Genomic DNA, 19702 nt, shown 5'->3' with positions numbered 1-19702 from the left:
TAAGTAGCTTTATTTTCTTTTAAAGCCTTGCTAATTTTTAACAACTGGCATACATATAATTAAACAGCTATTAGTTTTGTCTCCATGCCTGAGGAAACAGTAATTTTTCATGCCATGCAGGCTTTTCCAGAAATACCCCTGCCACCTGCTTGATGGGTGCTGATCCACGTGACTCTGCCCTCTTACTCCCGCAAGGGGAGCAAAATGGAGCCTGGGGGCTGAGTCTGTCTGGTGTCATCCATGGAATAGAGGGGTGGGTGTGTGCATGTGTGTGAGAGAGAGAGGAAGGGAGGGGAAGTAGGAGGGGGAAGGCAGAGAGAGGAAAGAAGGAAATGGGTGGTAGCAACAGGAGTAAGTGGAATATCCAAAAAAAAAAAAAGAAATCTAGAATATTTGCAATATACATATGTATATATGTATGTATATGTGTATGCATGTGTTCATGCTTGATCATGTCCCACTCCATGTGACCCCATGGCCTGTAGCCCACCAGGCTCCTCTGTTCATGGGATTTTTCAGGCGAGGATACTGGAGCGGGTTGCCATTTCCTTCTCCACGGGATCTTCCCGACCCAGGGATGGAACCTGAGTCTTCTGCCTTGATTGGCAGGTGGTTTCTTTACTGCTGACCCCCCTGGGAAGCCCATATATATGAATATATGTACATATATACATAATATATATTTAATGTTAATTCTCTAGGTCAGAAGTTCTCAACTGAGAATGATTGTAGCCACGCACTTCATCTCTGCCCGAGGGGACATTTAGGAATATCTGGAGACAGCTTTAAATCTCTGCTCTGGTTGAAGGATGGGAGAGCTCTGAATATTTGTCTCTTCCCTAGTTCCTCTGAAACGATGCTTTTTAATGGACTCTCTCTGCTTTGTCTCATCCATCTGTCAAACTTCTCATCCTTCTGATGGGTGGAAAGATCTGACCTGGCTCCCCTGGCGTGTTGTCACAGCACCGAGCTCATTGTGTGCAGACTTCCAGAGGTCTTTCTCTCCCGTCGAGGACTGTGACTTAATCACTTTCCTCTTTCATTTCTAATATGGTGACAGTTCAGTGGATGGTGAGCGCATGAATCTGTTGTCTCTCTTCGATTCTATTCCTGTTACATTCCTCTTGACTTAACTGAGAACTGACTCCTGGACAGTGGACTTGATCTCTCTCTTTATTTTATTTGTTTATTTTTTTTGTGGGGAGACTAACAGCCCTTGTTATGTTTAATTTTGTTCCTGAGCGAAGGATAATAAATTCAAGTAGTAACATCACAATAAAATATTTAATTCTTCAGGAGCAGTCCAAGACGCACTGGAATTAGCTCCCTCTTATGTGTCTTCACTTAGGTGGTAATAGATGCAACTGAGTAGCCTAGACATCCTTAAGCTAAAGGTTTGATGTGAGATCTCAACCCCTCTGTCACCTGGGAAAAGGTCCCCACCACAGGGAGCTTGCCTTGGGTAGTGGGCAGGTGATGACTTGAGGTTTGGTATGAGGTGAGTCAATGGACATGAATTTGAGCAAACTCTGGGAGATAGTGAAGGACAGGGAAGCCTGGCGTCCTGCAGTCCATGGGGCTGCAAAGAGTCAGGCACGACTTAGACACTGGACAACACTCTCAGTCCGTTGGATCTCTGCTGAGTGCCAACTATGTTATTAATAGAGTTCTGGGCCTTGGGGTGCCAACATTGAATAAGTAGAGTAAGTGTCTCCCCTCATGAAACTTACGTGAGGGCTGGAATAAAATCCATACTTCTCTTAGCCTGAACCTCTCCGTGAGCTGTCTCCAGCCTTCTTCTCAGAGTTCGTCCCGTGACACCCTCCTCCTTGGTCACTGTGCTCCTGCCTTTTGCTGTTTCTTAAACACAGCAAATGCCTTCCTACTTCATGTGCTATGCATCTGTTCCTCCACCTGTCTAGGATTTGTTCCCTCCTCATGTCTATGTGAAGTTCCTTCTCATCATTAAGCTCTCTGATTAAAAGAGCCCTGTCCTGACCACTTTTCTCTAAAAAACTCTCCCAAACCAAGTTATTCTTATTTTTAAATTTTTTAATTGTAATTTTATTGGCTTACAGTGTTGTGGTTAATTGCAGGTATGCAACAAAGTGATTTAGTTATACATATATTCATTCTTTTTTAGATTCTTTGCTCATGTGGTTTATCATAGAATATTGAGTTCTCTGTGCTGTCCAGTAGGTTAGGTCTTTGTTGGTTATCCATTTTTTTTTTTTTTTGGTTACAGCTCAGAATTTTATTTGGTAAACAGATAGTACACCCCCTGCTAAGGTGTGAGGGTGGGCTAATCCCAAAGGAGAAGCCGGTTGTCTATCTTATATGTTATGGTGAATGATATGTGGTGAATTAACCATACGCCATGGTGTGTGTGTGTGTGTGTATGTGTGTGTTCATCCCGAACTCCAGACTTATCCTCCCCAACACATTTACCTGTTGGTAATCAGCCATAAGTTTGTTTTTGCTATCTGTAAGCCTGTTTCTGTTTTGTTCGTTTGTATCTTCTGAAGAAGTGAGACTCCACAGTGAATGATGCCGTACGTATTTGTCTTTCTCCGTCTGACTTCACTCAGTGTGGTGACTTCTGGGTCCCTCCACATTGCTGCAAATGGCGCTGCTTCATTCTGTTTTAAATGGTGAGTGATATTTCATTGTGCATACGTACAGCATCTTTGTCCATTCCTTGGCAGTGGACATTGAGGTTGCTTCCATGTCTTGGCTGTTTTAAAGAGTGCTGCAGTGAACTCTGGGGTGCGTGTTCCCTTTTGGATTATGGTTTTCTCTGGATTTGTGTCCAGGAGTAGGATTATTGGATCATATGGTAGTTCTGTTTTCAGTTTTGTAAGGAATCTCCATGCTGTTCTCCACAGTGGTTGTACCAATTTACATTTCTATCAACAGTGCAGGAGGGTTTCTTTTTCTCCAGTATTTATTGTTTGTAGACTTGTTGATGATGGCCATTCTGGCTGGTATGAATTGATAACTTCATGATATTTTTGATTTGCATTTCTCTAATGAATAGCAATATTTGAGCATTTTCTCATGTGCCTGTTGGCCATCTGTTTGTCTTCTTTGGAGAAATATCTATTTAGATCTTTTGCCTGTTTGATTGAGTTGTTTGTTTTTCTGATGTACAGCTGCATAAACTGTTTGTATATTTTGGAGATTAATCCCTTGTTGCTCCCTTCATTTGCAAATATTTTCTCCCATTCTGTGGGTTGTCTTTTCATTTTGTTCATGGTTACCTTTGCTGTGCAGAAGCTCTTAAGTTTGATTAAGTTGCATTTGTTTATTTTCGTTATTTTCATTACTCTAGAAGGTGGATCCCAGAAGGTAATGCTGAAAATAATATTAAAGAGTGTTCCACTTTCCTGTAAGAGTTTTATAGTGTCTGGCTGTACATTTAGGTCTTTGATCCATTTTGAGTTTATTTTTGTGTAAGATGTTAGAGAATGTTCTAATTTCATTCTTTTACACATAGCTGTCCAGTGTTCCCAGCACCACTTATTGAGGAGACTGTCTTTTCTCCATTGAATATTCTTACCTCCCTTGTCATAGACTAATTGGCCCTGGGTGTGTGAGTTTACCTCTGGGCTTTCTGTCCTGTTCATTGGTCTATATTTCTATCTTTGTACCCATACTACCTAATTTTGATGACTGTTCAGTTCAGTTCAGTTGCTTAGTCGTTTCCGACTCTTTGCGACCCTATAAACCGCAGCACGCCAGGCCTCCCTGTCCATCACCAACTCCCGGAGTCCACCCAAACTCATGTCCATCGAGTCGGTGATGCCATCCAGCCATCTCATCCTCTGTCGTCCCTTTCTCTTCCTGCCCCCAGTCCCTCCCAGCATCAGGGTCTTTTCCAGTGAGTCAGCTCTTCACATCAGGTGGCCAAAGTATTGGAGTTTCAGCTTCAACATCAGTCCTTCCAGTGAACACCCAGGACTGATCTCCTTTAGGATGGACTGGTTGGATCTCCTTGCAGTCCAAGGGACTCTCAAGAGTCTTCTCCAACACCACAGTTCAAAAGCATCAATTCTTCAGCGCTCAGCTTTCTTCATAGTCCAACTCTCACATCCATACATGACCACTGGGAAAACCGTAGCCTTGACTAGACAGACCTTTGTTGGCAAAGTAATGTCTCTGCTTTTGAATATGCTATCTAGGTTGGTCATAAGTTTCCTTCCAAGGAGTAAGCGTCTTTGAATTTCATGGCTGCGGTCACCATCTGCAGTGATTTTGGAGCCCAGAATCCAGTGATGACTGTAGCTTGTAGTATAGTCTGAAATCAGGGAGTCTGATTTCTCCAGCTTCATTTTTCTTTCTCAGTACTTTTTGGCTATTTGGAGTCTTTTGTGTCTCCATATAAATTAAAAAAAATTTTTTGTTCTAGTTCTATGAGAAATGTCATTGGGAATTTGAAAGGGATTGCAGTGAATGTGTCAAAGCTATGGTTTTTCCAGTAGTCGTGTATAGATGTGAGAGTTATAAAGAAAGCTGAGCACTGAAGAATTGATGCTTTTGAACTGTGGTATTGGAGAAGACTCTTGGGAGTCTGTTGGACAGCAAGAAGATCCAACCAGTCCATCTTAAAGGAAATCAGTCCTGAATATTCATTAGAAGACTGATGCTGAAGCTGAAACTCCAGTACTTTGGTTTTTAAACTGTGGTGTTGGAGAAGACTCTTGGGAGTCTGTTGGACAGCAAGAAGATCCAATCAGTCCATCTTAAAGGAAATCAGTCCTGAATATTCATTAGAAGACTGATGCTAAAGCTGAAACTCCAGTACTTTGGCTTTTGAATTGTGGTGTTGGAGAAGACTCTTGGGAGTCTGTTGGACAGCAAGAAGATCCAACCAGTCCATCTTAAAGAAAATAAGTCCTGAATATTCATTAGAAGACTGATGCTGAAGCTGAAACTCCAGTACTTTGGCCACCTGATGCGAAGAACTGACTCATTTGAAAAGACCCTGATGCTGGAAAAAATTGAAGGTGGGAGGAGAAGGGGGCAACAGAGGATGACATGGTTGGATGGTTGGATGGAATCACCATCCAAGTCAATAGACATGAGTTTGAGTAAACTCTGGGAGTTGGTGGTGGACAAGGAGGCCTTGCATCCTGCAGTCCATGGGGTTGCAAAGAGTCAGACATGACTGGGTGACTGAGCTGAACTGCATTGAATCTGTAGAATGCCTTGGGTAGTATAGTGATTTTGACAATATTGATTCTTCCAATCCAGCTTTGATCTTATATGAATTGGCTAAAAGGGTTTGAGGAGATGATGTTACAGAGGAGGACTGATGTAAAGAAGACAGGTGCAGGTGATAATTCTTTGTGCATGGTAGCCTCTGCTGGTGTGTTAACTTTTTCTCTTGAAGGATGTGGCAGTCGCTATTGAAGCAGTGAGAAATACATTAAAATTTTTGAACTTGGTTCATGGCTCAGCTTAAAATACATTCCCTAGCTTTCCCAATCCCCTTTAAATATCAGCGTCATTACCTTAAGGACAGCTGCCTTGGACAGGGACGGCTGAGGCTCTTGGAGGCCCCAGAAGCAATCAACCTACTTAACATGCACCAGTCAGCCTTTGTGAAATATCACCCCTGATGCTGGGTGCTTATCTTTTATGGAACAGCTTGCAAATCCTAATTGTTTTAAACTGGCTTTGAGGAAAAGAGACTTGAGAATCAATAAATTACAGCTCTCATACATACAAATGTGCATCATTATAATGAAGACAGTCTGATGGCTCTTTAGGTCAAATAACAAAAGAGGTGGACTTGAGTTTGTAGACTCACTGCCAGTCCTCTTACTGCAGGGTTGAAATTACAGGGCTGAATGCAGTTTTTATTCTCTCACAATATTCAGGTTTGCATATGGGCATTCATTTTTGATGGATAGATCCTCAGTGGGAGCGAATTGATGAGGGGTTCATTACTTGCTCTGGAGGCCGTATGTCTTCTTTATAAGGTTCATTAAAGCAGAAGCAACAATATTTATGCCTTTAAATACTGATGTGTTGGGAACAGCCAAATAAACTATTCCAAGAATGGTACCATCTGTTTTCAGACCCAGAGCTTTCTCTGTGACTCTGGAGACTTTCGCCCAAGGTCACCCGTTTTAGATCTCTCTAGATTCTTGGGAGAAGCTTAGAATCTGAAAAGCAGACAGTGTGAGTAGTCCTGCTTTCTCATCAGTGATAAACTGTACCTGGAGGTTTAAGCTGCAGAGAGTATCTGCTGCTCTTTGGTGGCTCAGACGGTAAAGAGTCTGCCTGCAGTGCAGGAGATGGGGGTTCGATCCCTGGGTCGGGAAGATCCCCTGGAGAAGGAGATGTCAACCCAATCCAGTATTCTGGCCTGGAAAATCCCATGGACAGAGGAGCCTGGCAGGCTCCAGTCCATGGGGTCGCAAAGAGTTGGACTGAGCAACTTCACTTTCTTTCTTTCTGCAGTTAAAGGAAATGCTGGTCACACATTTAACCAGGATTTAGGTGATTCAGCTCCTTTAAACTGTTCTTTAATCATTCTTCAAATTTAGCAATTCTTTCTTCTTTGTCTACAAACATCATGCTGAGATTTCTTATGCTAATGAGAATGAATTTCTAGTCCACCTGAATTTTTTTTCTTTTAACTCTTTAAAAATAATGAAGATTTTTTTCTTGAGCATGCTAGGTGTTTAAATTCTTCTTTGGAATTCAAATTGCAGTAGTGATTATTATTCATGGGCCACTTTAAATGTGTTTTATTTAGACACATTTTCCAGGTTATCAGTCTGTTCTTAATCTGCTGTCTCTGAAGGGGATCTTTATATATATATATATATTTTTTTTTTTTTTCTTTCAAGCATTGATTTTCTTTTTCTTTCTTATTATTCAATCATTGTAAGAAAATCCAGGAAGTATAGGAATGTTTAAAGAATAGAAATCGACTATAAACTTAACGTGGTAAATATACTTTTATTTTCTTCTCCCTTTGTCATCATCCTTTCCTGTTCCTCTGAATGTGTGTGTGTGCATGTGTGTGAAGTCACTTGAGTCGTGTCCTACTCCTACCCTGTGGACCATCGCCCGCCAGGCTCGTCTGTCCAAGGGATTCTCCAGGCAAGAATACTGGAGTGGGTTGCCAGGCCCTCCTCAAAGGGATCTTCCCTACCCAGCGATTGACCCCGCTTCTCTTATGTCTCCTACATAGGCAGGCGGGTTCTTTACCACTGGCACCACCTGGGAAACCCCTGAATATGTATACTGGCAATGTATATTCATATACAGACATCATGTAATGTTTATTACAAAATTGGGATTCATGCTTTGATCCCTTGCGTTGCTATTAAATATCTCCAGAAATAGGGATTTAATGTCTGTGTATTATTCCATTACATTAATGTACTGTATTTTAACTCTTATAATTTGAGATTTCAGTGCTTTTTGTTTTCCGTTATATAGTTGTGATATTTATTCTCAGCAAATATTCTTATATATAAATTTCTGTGTATATTCCAATGATTTTGTTAGGAGAAACTTTGGAAGTATTGTTAGTAGGTCAAAGGTACAAACTGCTTTTGATACACATTGCCTGCTGACATCTAGACAATTTGTATCAACTTACACATATCCACTGGGACAGCATAGGAATGTTCCTTCCCCTACAACCTGGCTAAGATAGACAGAATTATTTAAGGGAGAACAGTGGGCTATAAAAGCATCTCATTGACGATTTATATTTCCTAGGTTATTAGATAGAACAGTTTTGCATGGCCATATTTGTTGTTGTTGTTGTTTTTTAATGTGACTGCTCTCAGTATGCTTTTATCAACATGGACTGAGTCTAATGCTTTGGGTACGATCTCACTGGGGAGAAGATTTTCAGAGTCCTAAAAAAAAATCTTATTTTCATTAATGCCACTGATACTAGGATAAACAATACTTTTTAAAAACTATTTAATTGTATGAAGTAGTAATGGTCAGTGAAGAGTGTAGCATTGGCACTTACTGTTTTGTGCTTCTCCGTCAGTTATCTTAAGGGGCTCTTGGAACTATCTTCATGCCTTTGGTTGAATTCCTGGATTGGGAAGATCCCCTGGAGAAGGAAATGGCAACCCACTCCAGTATTCTTGCCTGGGAAGTCCCATGGACAGAGGAGCCTGGCAGGCTACAGTCCATGGGGTCGCAAAGAGTTGGGCCCGGCTGCGTGACTGACACTTTTTTCTGATAGTGGGGCAGCAGCCTTCTGGCGACCCTCGAGGCCACTCCTTTCTCATTTGGTTCTCTCTTCCTCCATCAGCTCCGTGTCTGGGGAGTGGAAGTGTTGACTGTTAGTAGACTGACATCTTCTGGTAAGGTTGGAACTCTGCCACTGTACCTGCCTTCTGCATTTGCCACTTAGGTTCAGGCGCTCTGTTAGCTGTGAGAGGTGTGTTTGAACTTTTGAATTGTTGGTAGTAGGTGTAGACAGTGCTAAGTTTTTTTTTTTTTTTAATCAGCAATGAAATAGTAATTGAACTTCTATTTTTTTATTATAATCAGATTCTTTAATGTCTTTAGTGTTTTAAATTCAACACTTATGACATTTATGTAATTAAAGTTCTTTCATATGCTATAAAAGCAAATGTTTTGTATGCTGTAATATGATATAAAAATCTTCACCTATATCTCACGTTGAATCTTGATATTTCTACAGGAGTTCCATCAGATGCAGGAGTTTGTACGTCTTTTATTGCTCAACGTAATTGCAATTAAAAGCTGAGGACTTTGTGAACTAGTGAAATTCATGCTGAAAAGTGTGGTTTTATCTTATTAAAAGTATGTAATCCTTAATAGGGGTAAGTGAGAGGTCTTGTGTGTGTGTGTGTGATGTGACAGTTACACATAGTTAAGCTAATGCTGTTTGCATAGTTTTAACAACAGTGCTGTATGTGTGAGCAGCTAATGCTGCTATGATTTTCTCTTTTAGATTCAGATACCCTGTATCTTCACTTGTTAATATGTTTTCAACTAACTACAGTGTGTGTTCCATTAAGAAAGACTGCGAAGTACATATGTACCTGTGGTAAAAGTATAAGAGTGCGGTGTGGAGAGTTAAACACAAAATCATCCAGGAGTTAACCCGGGGATGGGGTGGGGTGGAGCAGCGGGAGTAGTCGGGTGAGGATAGGGCGGGCAGCCGTGTGCATGCATGCGTGACTGTGTCCTACTCTGCAGCCCCATGGACAGGCTCCCCTGTCAGGCTCCTCTGTCCATGGAATTTTTCAAGAATACTGGAGTGGGTTGCCATTTCCTTCTCCAACGGATATTCCCAACCCGGGGATTGAATCTGTGTCTCCTACATTGGCAGGAGGATTCTTTACCGCTGTGCCAGTACTAGGACTTTATTTACAGTGTTCTGAATATTGGGTTGGCCAAAAAGTTGGTCAGGTTTTTCTATACCAACTAATGGAAAAACCCAAATAAATTTTTTGGCCAACCTAATATTTTATCCAAAATATTAGAAGCACACGTGTCAGAATGGGAAATAATAATATTAAGAATAGATTCTTAAAAATAATAGGGAAATAGATGATAGAAGCAGAAGAATATAATAGAAAATAGAAATAGAAAATGATAACATTCTGGTAGTAGATACATGCTTGCTTACTGTCTTAGTCTCTGTACTATTTTATATTTTACACATTTTCCCCAAATTATTTTAAAAAACATAAAAATTTCAGTTTTCACTCTTTGTAGTCAAGTTGATACTAAATAGCTCATTAGATGACTCTGATATGCCATTTATATTCATTGACAGTGCGTACATGCTAAGTTGCTTCATTTGTGTCCAACTCTATGCAACCTCATGGACTGTAGCCCACCAGACTCTTCTGTCCCTGGGATTTCCCAGGCAAGAACACTGGCGTAGGTTGCTATGCCCACCTCCAGCAGATCTTCCCAACCCAGGAGTTGAACCCGTGTCTCCTATGTCTACCTGCATTGACAGGCGGGTTCTTTACCACTAGCATCATCTGGGAAGCTCCCTCTCCCTTCACTGACATTATGTATAATTGATTATTATTAAAATTTTGATATTCAAAAAAAAATCAGGTTGTCTCAAAGATGGTTATCTTGTTTCTTGTTCTCACCAACAGCCATTATGATTGACGTCTGATTTTTCAGTGTTACCTTTTTATTCTGCCTGGTGATATCTTAATTCCAGTTTAGTTTCCAGAATTATGACTGGTTAAAATGAAACTTATTCTTTCAGATACAGAATTCTGACAGATCCAGGCATAATTATTATTTTCCATCATATAAGAGAAGGAATAAGGACATAAAAGCCTTTTTACTGTGAGGCCAGAGGTTTGATTTGTTTTATTATATGCAGCATAGATATGTTGCTGTTTTTTCCCCTAAGTGACTAATAGAGATTTCATATTGCTACTTGCTTCCCACTCTCCCTTCCTTTGGTATTTTTATGCTTAAGTGAAATGACAGGGCATTGAGGAGGCTGTAGACACATGTGAGCCATGGCCTGATGCTACCTTTAATGATTTTTACTAGTTGTTCAGACTGTTCACAAGTAGTGTTTAGGAGACAGCAGAGCAGAGCAGAATGAAGAGAACACTGAAGGTGAAGAAGCCTGGCTGAACCCTAGGTCTGCCTCCTGGGTCTCTTACTTATAATTACTGTCTGGAGTTTGACTTGTTACTTAACGTCTCTGCCTTCAGTATCCTCTATAGGTTAACTGCCCATTTTAGTAAGTTATTACTCTTTGCGACCCCACGGACTGCAGCCTCCAGGCTCCTCCGTCCATGGGATTTTCCTGGTAAGAGTACTGGAGTGGGTAGCCTATCCTTTCTCCAGGGGATCTTCCTGACTCAGGGATTGAACCCAAGTCTCCCGTATTGCAGGTGGACGCTTTACCCTCTAAGCCACCAGGGAAGCCCTAAATTGGATTGTCTATGTGAGCATTTATAGAGTACCTGGCATTGTAGTAGGCTCTCAGAAAATGTTGAAGTTTTTTTTTTCCCTCCTGTTTTCACGAAAGGAAAGTGTTGGAAAAGTCCTCTAACTTACAGTAAATGATTGTAGGTCAAGTGGCATAGACTTATGTCTGTGCTCACATGTGTGCATGGGTGTGCAGAGACACACAAGTGATTTCCTAAGTTTAAAGGTGAAGTTCGATCTAAGATTTCTTCTCAAGTTTATTCTTTTGGACTTAAGTGTGATCCTGCAAAAGTGTAGCCATACAGTTGCATCCGCCTTTGTTCCTTGTTCATGTTTCCTGATGTCAGAGGGAGCTAGGTTGTCGGCACTGTGCCTTTATGCTTGTAGACAGGAGGGGGGGGGGGGGGGCGAGAACTGAGGAGAGAGGCCAGGAAGGAAGTTGAGAGGCCTGGGCAGAGGAGAGGCTGCAGTCTGACAGCTCCTCTCTAGCACTGTCTCAGATGGGTCGAAGAAGTTGGATGTTTGTTGATTTCTTTTTTCTGATGCTACAAGTACAGACTGTATTTCACTTTGAAAAACCTGAACTCACAGCAAGCTCCCTTGCTTATCTTTTTTATTTAAATATTTAAAAAACATGAATACTTGCATTAAATGTGCTAGAATCTATACATATTTAGCAAATTCCCTCTATCCCTATGGTCATGTACTTCCCATATTCATTCACAATAAAGATCCAAAAATTTCAGAGTATTTTAGATTACGAAAGCGAGGTTTCCTCATACTGTTTTTAAAACGCCAGAAAACTGGCCATATAGATTTTAAGAAGATTGTAACAATTAATGTTAAAATAAAGATCATTAACTCTCTATTAAGAAGAAAATGAAATTATTGGAATACTCAAACTTTCACTTTTGATAATTGAATTTTCTCTGATGTTTCTTTGTTAAAAATATATTTCATTTCTTCAATTTCTATAAAAATTTTCTGAAATTGAGATTGTCTTGCGTGAAATTGTTTTTCATTAGATTGAAAATTGAGGTAAGGATGGGAAGAAAGCATATTCAGAGATGTTTCTTCTTAGGAGATTATAGTCAGGCTGCTTGACCTGTTTTGATGGAGATGTTGAAGATGTCATCTTCTCACATATTTGTTGTCATGGAATTTGTACTTCTGTGATGGCATTTAATTCGACTATATTTTAAATTAAGAGGTTTGAGAGTATTTGCTGTATAATAAATGGAATTCTCTTAGTTTATTCTGTGTGTGTTGTATTTTTATTTAAAGATGCACATGTTCTCATAGCTTAGCAGAATGGAAGTCAGACAAATATTGAGACCTTCAGGTCCTACCTTAGAGAATATCTGTGTTATTTTTTTCTTTCATTGTAGAGATACCAATCTGTATGTCTCATATACCTTAGAGTGTTGTTGGTAGGGTTGTATGAGATACTATATGCTTTGAAAATTTAGGATCATTGCACAAAACTAAGTGATTATTATTATTTTGAGTTGTAAATGTCTGAGGAATTGCTCATAAAGCAGAAAAGACAAAGGAGAGAGAGTTGCATGTGGAAATGACTTGTGTTTTCAAGCTCTGTGTTAGAAATTATGATATGGCAAAAGACTAATGTAATAAATACTTAAAAGCAAATAAAATTTAATTAACCTCTTATTTCTATGCTCTTTACCATTTGATTGACCTTGAGCTGGATTTATTTTTAAGGATTTTTATACATCAATGGCAGAATCCTCCAGCGATTCAGACCACTTCCGCTCTCGTGACCGGTTGAGGCGGTGGGCTGCCAGTTCAGTACACAGGGAAGTTCGACATCGTCCTACTGTGGATGTCACTGAGAAGGTCAACACGATAACCAGCACTTTACAGGTTAGTTTAGCAGTGGTAGCATGTGGTAGATGTGAACTAGGTTAAACTAAGAAATGGTTTAAGTCAGTGTATTAGTTTTTTATGGCACGGTAACAAATTACCATAAAACTATTGTCTAAAAAACCCAGAAATTTATTTTCTTATATTTCTAAAGGTCAGCTAAAAGCAGTATATCTGGAGGTCTGCATTCCTTTCTGGAGGCCCTAGGGAAATATCTGTTCCTTTTCCAGCCTTTTCTAGAGGCTGCCGAAATTCCTGGTCCTATAGCCCCTCCCTTACTCTTCACAGCCATAAAGGTGGGTTGGACCCTTCTTACATCATGTTACTATGCCTATTCTTGCTTCCCTTTAAGGTTCCTTGTGAGTACCTTGGGTCCACCCCATAATCCAGAATAATCTCCCCATCTCAAGGTCCTTAATTTAGTTATATCTGCAAAATCCCTTTTGCCATATAAGGGAACGTATACACAGGTTTGAGAGATTAGGACCTAGACATTTTTAGGACCATTATTCTGCTTAACACAGTCAGTAAAGATACTTGAGATATCTGATAGGTTGCGGAAATGTCTTGGGATAAGATAGTATTTCCAAATACTTTAAATACTCTGGGAGTGAAGCCAGTAGGAATTACCATAGTTTAGCTTCTTGTGGCCGTGTCTTTAGAGAAGTTGTTCCTATTTTGGGTAGGTAAATTATTCATGGATGAATGATATTGAGATGCCATTTCTGTTTAGAGGCTAGTTTTTGACAGTGTTTGGAAATTTGAGTGGGAATTTTACATGCCCTTCCTAGAAAGGGTTTGATAATGAGGTGGGGGAAGGGTATCATGTTGGGGAAAAAGAAAACTCAAATAGAATTATTTTTTTCCTACCCTTTAATCTGTTACTTCTGTTTTGCCTAAATAACCATGGATTTTGGCTTTCAGTTGGTTTGAGTTATTATGCTTAGATAAAAAGAGGCTAATTTCTGGTGGAGAAACCATAATATGCTTTAAAACTCAGAAACCTATTTCTTTTGAAACTTATTTAAATTAACATAATATTGGATTTTTGCAGTGCAGATTCTTGTACTTTTCCACTAATGAAACATATTAATAACTATATATTTGGAAAGAAATGCCTTCATTCAACTTTCAGGTGAAACCTAGCAAATTTCGTGGAAACCATTTTTATTGTAATTAGGAACAAATTTGTTTATAGCTAAAAGTTAAGGGCTACTTTATTTTCTTTTCTCTTAATCAAGTTCTAAGGTAAATAATTGAAATAACATTGATCCTCGTGATTTGCTTGTCTTGAACACAATCTACCACATTTTTCTCAAGATTTCTCTTCTATAAAGAGGGGTTGAAGTGTACAAATTGTTGACATGTACAAATTGCTGATGAGGGTTCTTATCCAATTTATGGTTTTGTTTCCAGCTTGTTATGGATAAGGACTGAAACCATTTGCTTCAGATTTCACATGAGTAAATTGCAGATGGGCTTGAGTTTATCAGTGTTAATAAGATTTATTTGATATTTATGAAGTATATTGATGTCCAACTTAATTATTGTATCAGTTGTACTTTTTGCAAACAGTTGACCTAGTTATTTGATATACTGCTAAGATTGGGGAAAACGTCATTTGGAGCAATTAGTAAAGCCCACTTTTTTTTTAGGACACCAGTCGGAACCTGCGACAAGTCGACCAGATGCTTGGACGTTATCGAGAGTATAGTAATGGACAGGCGGGGGCTATAGAACATGTAAGAATGTTTACAAATGTTTGCATTTTCTCTTACTAACCTTTTTGGAAGTTTAGTTGTTGAATATGGATATGAGATAAAGGAGATGACCATCATGAATAGCTTTAGCTTTTTTACTGGGTTACTATTTTGTAGTTTAAATTTAGGTTAGCTTATCAGATGGATCGCCAACTAGTGTGTATAGATAAGATTCTATTGAATTTGAAAGCTTTATTTATTAATTTTTTTTGGCTGTGTCACATGACATGTAGGATTTGTTCCCTGACGAGGATCAAACCATTGCAGTGGAAGCATGGAGTCTTAACCACTGGACTACCAGGGAAGTCTGAATTTGAGAGCATTAAATCAGAGGGGAAGAATTTAGGATATGAATTAAACTGAAACTTACTAAATTTGGACCATGGATATCCCTCATGGGGAATTAAGAATTTTAAGGATGGTTTAATTTAGTAAGACATGCTCATTATTTAAATAAATACTAAAACTCCATGGCCCTTTTTAGTGCTACTCCAGAGGTAACTGTTGTGACAGCTTCTTGTATATCCTTTCAAACATTTTCTGTGCATGCATAAGTATACATGTAATTGCTTTGAAAACCAGCATCCTGTAAAAAGTGTTATTTAACTTTTGTATAATAAGTGTTATGTAATTTTAATTCATTTAATGTATATCATTTTTCAGATGACACAGTAGCTCTTCCTCATTCTTTTGAACAGTTATAATATTCCATAGTATAGATGTATTTAGGTTATTGTTTGTTATTATAAACTGTGCAGCCATGACCGTTACTGTACACATTTGTTGTGTATAATCATGTATGATTCTTGGAAGTATAGGATTCCTGGGTTAAAGGACATGTGCAATTAAAAATTCTCCAGACATTTCAAAATGCCCTTTCAAGTATATGCCAATTTAAACACATGGGGATTTAATATAATTCACATGGGGATGGAAGCCGGAAAGATACCCCAGAATTCTGGGATAAAATGAATATTCTTATTTGTTTGTTTGATTTTGGCCATGCCATATGGCTGGTGGGGGGGAGGGGGGTTTAATTCCCGGAGGAGAAATTGAACTTGGTCCCTAGGCAGTGAGAGTGTGAAGTCTTAAACATTGGGCCACCAGAGAATTCCCTAAAATGAATATTTTTTATTAATATTTTGCTAATTCCATTTCTTATTTCTTTCTTTTGGAATTTGCTAACTCATCTTCTGCAAACTCTTGGGAAACCAATTAAATTTATTCCTTCATGTTTCTAATTATGAGTGTACACTCTAAGACAACAGGTACTACATGTGTGCTGTAAAACTGATTATTTTATATATATCTGTGCTGTATGGCTTAATTGATGATTTATTTTCTTTTTACAAAGCAGAAATGTAGTCATCTCATTTGCTTGTAATTGGAGGCTAATTGCTTGAGTGCAGGGAACATATTTTCTCTTGTAAGGTTTTTTTTACTACTTTCATTTAGAAATTAAACTTGGACTTTTTTGCATCTACCAGGTTTTTATGATTTATGATGTATTTGCAGATGGTGCCATAGACTTTATATATTTAAGTAGCTCATGAGATGTTTTTGATTTAATTACCATATTAATAATGGTAGTTAATTTTTTGCTCCATAATTTATTAGTAAAAAATTAAAACATTAACTAGTGGCAGAGAACTAACCTACTTTGAAAGGGAGAATATTAGATGAATTTCCCTTGGATTGAGTTATTGGGAAATAAAACTATATATTAGGGAAATTTCTGTATGGGTAAGCTTTTAAAACACAGTATGCCTTCTACTAGAATTGGGAGGCCTAGAATTGAATTGAGTTGAATTGAGTTCTAGAATTGAATTGAATTGAGTTCTGGGGGAATGGTTTTATACATGAGAAATAAACTCAACAGGTATTTCATTTCCATCTGAATTACCCGTACATAAAATGTAGAGCTGCTCATATTTAAAATAGGACATAGGAGAACAAGATTTTTTTACCTTGCACATGTGCCAAGTTGCTTTGGTCATGTCCGACTCTGCAACCCTATGGACTGTAGCGCTCCAGGCTTCTCTGTCCATGGGATTCTCCAGGCTAGAATGCCAGAGTGGGTTGCCATTTCCTCCTCTAGGAGATCTTTCAGACCTAGGGATCGAACCCAAGTCTCTTATGTCTCCTGTATTGGCTGGCAGGTTCTTTACCACTAGCACCACCTGGGAAGCCCTCCTTTTATTTTAGGCCATTCTTTGTCTGGTCTAAATTCTCCTCCTCAGTTTCTCCAAATTCTTGTTCTGTTAAAGTAGTTGGTTCTCAGTGATTACCCACTCACCCTCATACCAGAGGGGATGTCTCTCATTGCTTTATATTACAGTCCCTCGATGGAGCAGTGATTTCCAGTCTACCACCTGTAAGTTACCTGGGGGCACACCTGCCTTAATCTATGGGAAGATGTGCAACTCGGAGTATTTCTCACAAGTCAGTCTGATGGGCTTCTCAGTATAAATTGCTTTCTTATCATTAAAATATTTACTGTTATGAAATATAGCAGTAAAATGAGCATAACCTAAAAATGAGTGTATGTAACTATCAGGTGATTCATTTGAATCTTTTTATTTATATTCTTTAAGTCTTGTAAGTATATGATAGTGTTATCCTCTATTTTTAAAATTTTAATCATTGTGTGTTCTGTTTAGGAAGGGACTCTGGAAATTGATTTTTGTTTTTTGTTTCTTTTTGAGCCTGTGCTCCAGCTCATGCAAGTTCTCTTGCTGTGGAACCTAGTTTCTTTTCAATATTGTGTAGCAGATTAATTCATTTTGAAATTATTATTATTATTTTATTGAGGTATAGTTAATTTATAATATTGTATTAGTTTCTGGTATACAGCAAAGTGATTCAGTTATACACACATATTTATTAATATTCTTTTCCATTATGGTTTATTATAGGATATAGGATATCAAATACAATTCCCTGTGCTAAACAGTAGGACCCTGCTTATCTGTTTTATATAGAATAGTTTGTGTCTGCTCATCTCAAACACCTAATTTATCCCCCATCTGCCCCCTTTCCCCTTGGTAACCATGGTTTGTTTTCTTTATCTATGAGTCTGTTTCTGTTTTATAAATAACTTTGCTTGTGTCACATTTTATTTTCACATATAAGTGATATCATATTTGTCTTCCTCGTTCTAACTTACTTCATTTAGTATGATAATCTCTATATCCATCCATATTGCTGCAAATGGAATTACTTCATTTTTAATGACTGAGTAGTATTCCATTGTATATATGTATATACCACATCTTTATCCATTCATCTGTTGACATTTAGGTTGCTTCCATGTCTTGTCTATTGAAAATAGTGCAGCTATGAACTTTGGGGTATATGCATTTTTTTGAATTAAGAGTTTTTTCCAGATATATGCCCAGGGGTGGATTGCTGGATCTTATGGCAATTTTTAGTTTTTCAAAGAACATCCATAACGCTTTCTGTAGTGCTGCACCAATTTACATTCCATCCAACAGTGTAGGAGGGTTCCCTTTTCTCCATACTCTCAATAACATTTATTATTTGTAGGCTTTTGATGATGGCCATTCTAACTAATGTGAGGTGATACCTCATTGTAATTTTGATTTGCATTTCTCTAGTAATTAGTGATGTTGAGTATCTTTTCATGTGCCTATTGGCCATCTGTATGTCTTCTTTGGAGAAATGTCAATTTAGGTCTTTTGCCCCCTTTTTGGGGGGCATTGTTGGATGTTTGTTGTTGTTGCTGTTATTGACTTGTATTAGTTATTTATCTACTTCTGCTTTATTGACTGTGCCAAAGCCTTTGACTGTGGATCATAATGAACTGTGGAAAGTGCTTACAGAGATGGGAATACTTGACCACCTTACCTACCTCCCAAGAAATCTGTATACAGATTACGAAGCCACAGCTAGAACCAGACATGGAACAATGGACTGGTTCCAAATTGGGAAAAAGGAGTACGTCAAGGCTGTATATTGTCACTGTGCTTATTTAACTTTATATTCAGAGTACATCATGCGAAATGCTGGGCTGGATGAAGCACAAGATGGAATCACATTTCTGGGAGAAACATCAATAACCTCAGATATGCAGATGACACCACCCTTATGGCAGAAAGCAAACAGGAACTAAAGAGCCTCTTGATGAACGTGAAAGAGGAGAGTGAAAAAACTGGCTTAAAACTCAACATTCAAAAAACTAAGATCATGGCATCTGGTCCCATCACTTGTTGGCAAATAGATGGGGAAACAATGGAAAAATTGAGAGACTTTATTTTCTTGGGCTCCAAAATTGCTGCAGATGGTGACTTCAGTCACGAAATTAAAAGATGCTTGCCCCTTGAAAGAAAAGCTATGACCAAGCTAGACAGCATATTAAAATATAGAGACATTACTTTGCCAACAAAGGTCCATCTAGTCAAAGCAATGTTTTTTCCAGTAGTCATGTATGGATGTGAGAGTTAGACCATAAAGAAGACTGAGTGTGGAAACGTTGATGCTTTTGACCTGTGGTGCTGGAGAAGACTCTTGAGAGTCCCTTGGACTCTCAAGGAGATCCAACCAGTCCATCCTAAAGGAAATCAACCATGAATATTCATTGGAAGGACTGATGCTGAAGCTGAAACTCCAGTACTTTGGCCACCTGATGAGAAGAACTGACCCCTTGGAAAAGACCCTGATGCTGGGAAAGATTGAAGGCGGGAGGAGAAGGAGACGACAGAGATGGTTGGATGGCATCACCGACTTGATGGACGTGAGTTTGTGCAAGCTCTGGGAGTTGGTGATGGACAGGGAAGCCTGGCGTGCTGCAGTCCATAGGATTGCAAAGAGTCAGACACGACAGAGCGACTGAACTGAACTGTACTGAGCTGTTTATTTTGGAAATCCTCTGTTGGTCTTGTTGTTTGAAAATATTTTCTCCCATTTTGTAGGTTGTCCTTTTGTTCTACCTATGATTTCCTTTGCTGTGCAAAAGCTTATGAATTTGGTGTCTCATTTGTTTATTTTTGCTTTTATTTGTATTGCTTTGGTAGACTAACCTAAGAAAACATTGCTTTGATTTATGTTGGTACAGATTTTACATATGTTCTCTTCTGGGAGTTTTGTGGTTTTGTGTCTTATATTTA

At 38.8% G+C, this 19702-nt stretch overlaps 1 protein-coding gene across 5 annotated transcripts in view; it reads left to right on the top strand.

Moving 5' to 3' along the window:
- CEP128 (centrosomal protein 128) overlaps positions 1–19702 on the top strand; it is a 214191-nt gene that overhangs the window by 9049 nt on the left and 185440 nt on the right. For 3 of the 5 annotated variants that reach the window (XM_027552581.1, XM_027552580.1, XM_027552577.1), the window contains exons 3-5: positions 8693–8834; positions 12655–12816; positions 14472–14558. In XM_027552581.1, coding sequence (XP_027408382.1) covers positions 12670–12816; positions 14472–14558 — 234 coding nt within the window. In that variant the 5' untranslated portion in view covers positions 8693–8834; positions 12655–12669. The remainder of the gene's footprint in view (positions 1–8692; positions 8835–12654; positions 12817–14471; positions 14559–19702) is intronic. The other 2 variants (XM_027552579.1, XM_027552578.1) reach the window with 1 other exon arrangement.

Source organism: Bos indicus x Bos taurus, chromosome 10 (genome assembly GCF_003369695.1).
Source record: "Bos indicus x Bos taurus breed Angus x Brahman F1 hybrid chromosome 10, Bos_hybrid_MaternalHap_v2.0, whole genome shotgun sequence".
Lineage (NCBI taxonomy): Eukaryota > Metazoa > Chordata > Mammalia > Artiodactyla > Bovidae > Bos > Bos indicus x Bos taurus.
The sequence above is the reverse complement of the archived record's forward strand: the minus strand, read 5'-3'. Positions and strand labels throughout refer to the sequence as shown.